We start from the raw sequence: 8,767 nt of genomic DNA, 5'->3' as shown, positions 1-8,767 counted from the left end.
ATAACTATTCTAGTTTTCATGTTTCAAATTTAATATCAGAACAGATCTGGTTGTACATACCCATGAATGCACATGAGCACATTTTACTGGTTGATGCATGAACATTGAAAACTATACTGTAATGCCAAAGAAATTTTAGCTTTTCAGTTTTTATAACACCCTTAATTTAACCTACCTTCTCATCTACTCCTAACCCTGACTTACTGTGCTTTCTTGCAAACCTGGAAAATTTTTGGTTTTCATTTCAAAAATAATATTTATGTGTGCTCTGCTAGGTTCCCCTCACCCCCCAAAAAATAAAAACATAAAATGGGGCACTGGCTCAGCACAGAGGAGGAATGGGAACACCGTTTATTTGTTGAAACATACTATTTTGCCTTTCATTTCAGTCCATAAGACCAAGAAGTAAAAGTCTGTTGTGGTTCTATTCATTTTTTTCTAAACACTTAGTTTGACTTTGAGATAGAGAAGAATATGCTGTCAGTCTAAAAGTAACTTTCTTTCTCTGACTCTCTCTTATGATACTTTCATGATGAAAATTATAGGTCAAAAATTGCAGGTGAGTGAGAGCAAAGAAGAGAAAATCACCACTGCCAACAGAGCAGTATTAAATCATGACTGGTAAATGTGCTTAATGAACTATGTCATCTACTAGTCTCATACAAATTCAGTGTAGTTATATCTATTGCAAATACCTGAATATAACCATAAGAAATTATGCTAGTAAATTTGTGATCACATTTCTAGAGGGAAAAGTATTTCTTAGCTTCCACAGGTGCAAATGAGTAGTATTTTCCCTTACCCATACCCTTGAAAAGGAACATAGATTATATTCCAAGATTTCATATTTTACAAAAGGTATAGCTACTGTATATACTCTATAGACTTTTTAAAATTTTATTTCAAAAAATGATTGAGCACAGTTGAAATGGCATATGTACAAGCTGAAAAATCCATTTAGTGTTCAGGCAATCTCATTAAGTGATGAAGAGTCTACTTAGCAGTTAATCTCCCCTTTCAAGTTGTCATTGAATAAAGAACTGGAATCATGCCATTAAAAGTCCATCAGAAAGAGTGTTAGGCTTAGTTACTCTAAAACACACTGAACAAGTCCCCAGTCAAGAGACCCCAAAATAGCTTTTCTTAATGCTCTATTTTTCCTTTTAACATTATGTGGTATTAAAAGAGAATCTCTCATGGAGAGGTGAACATAGATAAGATAAGAACATCAAAAGATCAAATTTTTGAAGCTAGATGATGGATGAATGGGGGGTTGTTATACTAGTCCCTTTACTTTTGAGAATATTTGAAAACTAGAGGCCCGGTGCACAAATTTGTGCACCAGTTGGGTCCCTCAGCCTGACCTGTGGAATCAGGCTGAAACCAGCTCTCTGACATCCCCCTAGGGGTCCCCGATTGCAAGAGGGCACAGGCCAGGCCTAGGGACCCCACCAATGTGTGATCAAGGCCGGGGAAAGACGCGGGAGAATGGTCAGCTGGGGAGGGGCCGCGGTAGGGCTGTAGGGTTTGTCTGGCCCATCTTGCTCAGTCCCAATCAACCAGACACCAGCAGCAAGCTAACCTACCAGTCAGAGCATCTGCCCCCTGGCGGTCAGTGCACATCATAGCGAGTGGTTGAACGGCCTTAGCATATCATTAGCTTATTACACTTTGAGTGGTTGAACGGCCAACAAGTCAACCAGACACTTAGCATATTAAGCTTTTATTATATAGGATGTTCACAATAAAAAAATCATAAAAAACAAATTCATATGATTTCACTTACATGTGGAATCTAATGAATGAAATAAACAAACAAAATAGAAACAGACTCATATATACAGAAAAAAGACTGACAGTATCAGAGGAGAGGGGGGCTGGAGGGCTGGGTTTACCTAATATGAAATCTCATCTTTGAAACTTTCCCTTAAGTAATTTCTTTTGAACTTCTAAGAACTTAGTTTGTACTTTTTTGACATCTTATTTATATTTTAGTATCATTATTTGTGCACTCTTAATAGATTATAGACTTGTTAAGGCTCTCAATCTAAGATATAGTAATCATTTAATAATGTCTAATAAGTACATTAATAATCAAACTGATATCAAATAGTAGCATCAAGATTTTATTTCAATTGGGATAACATAGGGTTTAGAATTTTCAGAGAAAGATCAAACTTCAATTTGAATATGGGTGCAGAGAATCTGGGCCTCTATGAATCTATACAAGAGAGAAAAAGGCTTAAAACCCCCATACCCATTTTCTGTCTTCATTGAAATAAAGTAACAATAGCCAATGGTAGATTGTCTGGCACACACAATCTGGTTCAGTAAACTTTGAATTATCAAATGAATGAATGCTTAGAGTGGTTCTTGGATTATATCTTAAATAGAGATATTTAGAATGTTCATGGAGGGAAGGCAAATACAGAATTTTGATGGGGTACCTAAGGCAATGATAACTCTGTGATTTGGTAAGCATAGAAGACTGTCCTTTGAGGCACAGAATAGTTTACCATTTGAACCTTTCTTGTGGTCCCTATTCTCAAAAAGTTGATTGAAGTAAATGATTTTACAGGGATATGTACATTTCTAGTAGAATATTCAAGGAAAGTTCAAAGAATCAATAATGAATGTGATTTCAACTGAACAGGAATAAAAACAATTATGATTTTAGGGTATAGAAGTACAATGATTGTCCTTGGGCTCTCCAATACACTCTTATTACGAATTGTGGATTAATTTTTCTAGTATAATAACAGATGAGTAAGGACAATTTAGCCATCATTGTTTGAAGGCTATGGGCCAACCACTGAGCTTATATCCAGGCACTTATATTCACATAGGCTTATTTAATGATAGCACAGCACAAAGAGGAGAACACTATCATTCCAATTTTGTGGACAAACCTAAGGTCACTTCACACTTCACTTAAGGTTTAATTGCTAGTAAAGGACAGATCCAGGATTTAGAGCCACAGTTTGAACTAAGCTTCTCTGAACCCAAAGCCCATGGCCAAAGTTAAACACATTGGAAAAGAATGGTATACCTCAACACTTTCTTCATGGAAAGACAATGACAAGTTATTTCTGTTGATGGACTTTCACCAATGTATCTGAGCAAACACTACTTAGATCTTGATGAAACTACAATATTGACAATCATCTGGAAATTTATCTAAGTTTATTATCCTAACCTCTGGCCACTTGTTTAAAATGTGCTGCCAGTCAGATTTATGCTACCAAATATCAATGACACATACTTATTGGTTGCAATTATGCTTGCAATCAAAGTATGTGACTCGAAAAAGACTAGCTGTATCCATTATAGCTAGTAAACCCTAGTCATGATTTTGCAACTTTGCTTGATAACTATTAAATAAATCATTTTATTATAGAATTTAGTGTAGAATTTCTCATTCTAGAAGTCATCTGTTGTATAGAGAATAGCATAGCACTCAAAGTGAAGGTGACTAACTTTGTGAACCTCTACACTGCCTCAATCACAATTAAAACTCTTTATATTATTTCATTTCCCTACCAAACTACAATGAAAGGCAAAGTCATTGAGGTGTCACATTTTTCAGGTGAGGAAGCCAAATCTCAGAGATTGTGAATTTTGCCTATAAATAGTAAGTAGTCCAGATGGGGTTCCAACCCAACTCTGTCTGGCCTCAGTGCTTATGCCCTCTCCATGACATCTCACTGACCTCCATGTCAGCAAGGCCTGACTTCTAACGTGATTAGAAATGTATTAGCCAAGTTGTCATTATGCTCTTTGTGTCTTTGTTTTCTCATCTTTAAGATGAAAAAATACTAGCTAACACTCAGGGGTGAAACATAAAACACAGATTCAAAACAAGACAGTACCTATCACAACATGGGCATTAATAAATGATTGCTTTACTTTACATCAATTATTTGAGACAGAAACCATAAAAGGAACTTTCCATAATTTGACATCATTCAGCCTAATTTTCTTTCCATCCCCAGATACTCAACAGCATTTTATTCAATTAATAAAATGTAAAGTAAAAGAAGTATAATATTTGTTTTTAACTCTAACTCTTTGAAAACTGTTAACCAATGTATGGATAGAATACAACTGTTCAGTTAACCCACATTTCTGGACCATGGTGAAAATGCAGGTGTCATGATGGATTATCCAATTGGGAGAATATGCATGTGCTTAGGAAACCAGCAAATGGAGTATACCTGAGATATGAGATAGGTTCCATCTACAATGAATGTTTGCAAAATTTTATAATCTTAAAATCTAGAAAATAAAAGCTGTTAAAATTTAAGCACTTAAATTTTGGTTTTGGATTTAGTCATTTAAAAAATTTTTCAATATGGCTGGATGCTTAGAAAGAAGGCATCTAAAACTTTCTAGTAAGACACTACCTGAATATGCTTCTGAAAAACCTTGCAAATTTTGTTGATAAATTTACCAAACACTTCAAAAACATAGTATCCAGTAATATTTTCCAGAATGGAATGCTTTTGTCATCTTACCTGTTCAGAAAAGTGTTTTCTTTACTGTTGACTCTACCAAAGAAATCTAAATAATGCTTTGGTTGACAGACAATAATTGTTAAGCCCATAAATATGCCACTTTTGACATGTTTATATAAGTATCTGTATAGAATCTTTTATTTCACATGAAAGTAGTCTTAGCTTACTTTCAATAAGATATGACATGTTTATCTTCAGTGTAAGATCTTAAACTAAATGTTGAGAAAATAAGAATGCATCATCATACAAGATTTTGGGAAGAACATTTTATTGCTAAGCATATCCTTGAACAAAAATGCAAATATGAAATAAAAGAGAAAAGGAAAAAGGAAAAGCGGTAACATCACAACATCATAAATAAATTCCGTAAAAGTCTGCTCATAAAACAACAGGAATATGATAGAAGCTCACATACAGAATGCACATGTTCCCATAAAATTGTCCAAATAGAACTTACACTGAAAGGAATATAACAAATGTATTTTTACTCAAATTTTTAAAAAAATGTAAAGAAAGAAATCAGAAAATCAATTCACAAGACCTCAAGACTCCAAGAACAGCAATCTTTTAAAGACATCAAGATATAATCAACTTTATATAGGTTGGGCCATTTAGGCTATCTAAATTCGTGCTTTGATATCTCTTTATAATCCTGTCTTTCTTAATGACAAAAAAAAATTCAAAACTCTTAACACATTGAAATATCAGATAATGAGGAACACTTCTTTCCATACACATTAGTAAAGGCTACCATTGTTTAGATTGCACTTTTGCCCCATATCTTTAAGGTATTTTTTCAAATCAAATATTCATGCAACTTACAAAGACCAGCAAGAGTAGATTTCTAAATCTAAACAGCTGATTGATTTTCATCTGTACAAAAGAAATTGTATATACCTGACCCTCCAGAGGACACACTTAATTTTTGTGTGAATATTTGTCTTGCTTTGTCTCTTGCTTTTTGGATAGCTATGGCCACACAACCAATTTATTGTTTTTCTGTACATTGTTTCCTCTTTTCAAAAAGAAAGAAAGACAACCAGAATATAAACCAAACAACTGAAATAAACAAATAGAAAGGAAGGAACAATTCTTAAAGCAGTATGTACATAGGTGGCTAAGGAATTATACCAGCAAAAATGTAGTAAAATATGTAAACAAAATCTGAGAAGATTTTATTTTTTAATTCTCTTTGACACAGTTAACTGTGACAAAACTAAAACTCACACTTGCTTCACATTTTAAGGTTTACTTTTTTGTTGTTTTGTCATTTTCTTTTAAAACAACATTCTCATTCCACTTCAAGACTTTAACAGGTGTCCTGTCTCAGTCATCCCATCAAACATACCATGATAAATATATCTGTATATATATTTATTTATATATATATTATACTATTAAATTCCTTTTTGTGTGTGTCACAGCAGCTTTATTCATTTATTATTTATTCGTTTAGTTTTAGAAAAGATGGGTGAAGGGAGACATGAGCAAATGGAAGGATAGAGTTATCCGTAAGTGCCAGACTACAAAATTAAACCACGATGAGAAAACATATTCACGTTGGGGGTGGGGGAAGAACTATGCATTTTGCACTCTCTTCATGCCATGTTTGGCTTGTGTGACCTTTTGTGGGTTCCATCACAAGTTGAACTGCCCTATGGTCTGTTTTGATTATTGAACAGCCTTTTAGTATTGTCTTTTCTTCTATATTTGCATGCATTTCTATCAGTCATGGATCCAAGCCACCCCCTCCCTTCCCTTTCTCTGGGAAAGGCTCTGTTTTCATTTGGAGGGCTTTCTCCTTTACCACAATTTGGCTGGGCTAATGGACAGGAACACTGTTGTTAAGTAAACCCAATAGCTCTGATAAAACCAGCCCTAACCCAGTCGGTTCAGGGTTTGGGTGGCGAATTCTGGAATTAGATCCTGAGGGACCAGCTTTTCAAATCAACATTATCATCCATCACATGATTTTGCTATGTGTTCGTATAGGAAACAAACAACAGATTCTAAAAACACCACAACCTGATATGTAGCGTGAACACCATGGTAGCGTTTGAGTTCATATGGCAATAGTCTCTCCCACTTTAGTTTTCTGAGTGTTTTTTTTTCTTCTTCTTAACGTATGTCCAGTCATCCTCAAAAAATAAACAAAAACCCAAAAGCCATTTTTTCCCCTCAGATCTTGAAGAAAAGTTACACACACTGGCCAGAACCAGATAAGGGTGGGTTGTTTTTTTTTGTTTGTTTGTTTAACTTTTTTCTGTTTTTGTTTTTTACATAATTAAACAACAAAAAAATTATTACAGTCAAGCTTCACAAACATTGTTACAGACTCACTTGGAGTTATGGAACAAGTAAGCCATGAGTCTCTACCTTGAGTGCAAGGTCCTCAAGAGAAGGAAGCTCCCAAGTCCAGGTGAGAGAAGGGGAGCCCCCTGCTGGCTGCAGAGCGCAAAGTGTGTGCTTTATGATACAGCAGGGCAGCAAGGACCTTCTGTCTCCGGGCGATGACTGATCAAAGCCATGGCTGAACTGTGTATAGGTCGATACATCTTGGTGTGTGTGTCCTTTTAGAAACGGTTTTTTTCCCACCATAGACATGGTATAGACCCCATCTCCTAGGTAGAGCAGTTCTGACATCTGCAAAAAAAAATCTCATTTTCCAAGGATGTATGCACTGATAAAGCAATCCTTCTGGGTTCTTTAAATGCGGGTCTTGTGAGCGGCCGTGTGGTTACACGTAGTACTCCTTGTCCTTGTTTTTCTGTTTCTTGTGGCCGCTCTTGGAGCTCGGCTGCTTGTCCTTGAGCAGCGTACCGTTGCTCTGGGCCGAGTTGCTGATGTAGTTCCGCGTCTCGTCCACTTGGTAGGACCCCTCGTCCCTGTTCCTGTACTTGTACATGGCGTACAGGAGGATCAAGATGCAGAGGGCGGCAGCAGCCACAATGCCGACGACCATCCCTGTTGTACTGCTCGACTCCCGGATCACCTCTGAGGCCCCCGGAACCCGTCTGACTCCCGGCTCCGTGGGGTTTGCTGTGGGCACATTACGGAACATGGGGGAAGTAATTAGTGGGCTCTTCAGTTTGGTGCTGTCTAGCTCATAGGCAGTGGGCAACGGAAGCAAGACTAGGTCAGGCTGGGGTTTGAGATCACGGTTATTCATTTTGCCAGCTGGCAATTTGGGCACCATCCCAGACGAGGAGGAAGCGGTGAAGCGGATCAGCTCAGGGGACAATGATGTGGTAGTAGTCCTACTAGTTTCGGAGGCTTTGTTAGGTTTAAAGTCCTTGGCTTCCCACTTGGGCGCATGTGCTTTGTAGCCACCTTCGAAGATTGAAGTGGAAAGACTCTTATCTGTTACCAAGGAGAAGGTGGTGTAAAAATCTTCATCATCAGTAGGGGGCAGGTTAGAGTCAAAGGTTTCCCCTGAGCCATACCCAGATATCACCAAGCCATCATCATCACAACCATCGCTGCCTTGGTCCGACAAGCAAGGTAACCCCGCCTCAGAGGTCATGGACAGGGAATCTTTGGTGGTCTCAATAATGGTGAGGAGGGGGCGGAAGGTAGGGGGGAGTGTAATGGAAGGTGCACGAGTAGCAATAGGAAGGGTAGCTAAAGGGTCTTCTACAAGAAGAGGGATAACTAATTCACCTCCTGGGATTGAAAAGAAAAAGAAACACAGAATTAGCATATTTGTAAGTAAATACGGTTCAGTCACTCTCAATGAATGGAGTTCATAGGTTATGCCTCAGAAATGACAATAAAATCACCTGATGGTAGCCTAACCATTCTAAGCTGATTTCCAGCCCATTATTTGCCTCTTGCCACCAGAACCTGAAATCTACAGATTCGGGCAGGGGTGTAGATTTTAAAGATACTCTCAAGTAATTATTTAGCTAGAACTCAAATAGGCTTGTTTCCAGGATTTGCTTATGGGATGATGACATTCAATTACACTGTTGCCAGTACTGATTGGCTATTGTGTGTGTGTGTGTGTGTGTGTGTGTGTAGATAATTGTGAACTGTGTTTAACATTACTTTATCGCCTTCTGGGGTTTCTACTTATTTGCTCCCATGAGGATGAGAATATTTTCCATGTCACAGAGACCAAGATCAAAGACCAAAAAATACTTTGTCCTTAGTATTGTGAAGGACTACCTTTCATTTCACATTTATCAATAAGTGCAGTCTTCATTTACTATCTGCTAAATAAGGGCACATTATAAGAGGTTAAAAATGCTCAT

The 8,767-nt window shown here is 37.2% G+C and overlaps 1 protein-coding gene across 5 annotated transcripts in view; it reads right to left on the bottom strand.

Moving 5' to 3' along the window:
- Positions 1-4,459: 4,459 nt before the first annotated feature.
- NRXN3 (neurexin 3) overlaps positions 4,460-8,767 on the bottom strand; it is a 1,457,090-nt gene continuing 1,452,782 nt past the window's right edge. For 2 of the 5 annotated variants that reach the window (XM_006086967.3, XM_006086968.3), the window contains one exon: positions 4,766-7,553. In XM_006086967.3, the coding sequence (XP_006087029.1) occupies positions 7,252-7,553 (302 nt within the window). In that variant the 3' untranslated portion in view covers positions 4,766-7,251. Of the gene's footprint in view, positions 8,178-8,767 lie in introns of all 5 variants that reach the window. The other 3 variants (XM_006086966.3, XM_006086965.3, XM_023752494.1) reach the window with 3 other exon arrangements.

Source organism: Myotis lucifugus, unplaced genomic scaffold (genome assembly GCF_000147115.1).
Source record: "Myotis lucifugus unplaced genomic scaffold, Myoluc2.0 scaffold_34, whole genome shotgun sequence".
Taxonomy (NCBI): Eukaryota; Metazoa; Chordata; class Mammalia; order Chiroptera; family Vespertilionidae; genus Myotis; species Myotis lucifugus.
Note: the sequence above shows the minus strand (reverse complement) of the source record. Positions and strands in the feature narration are given on the sequence as shown.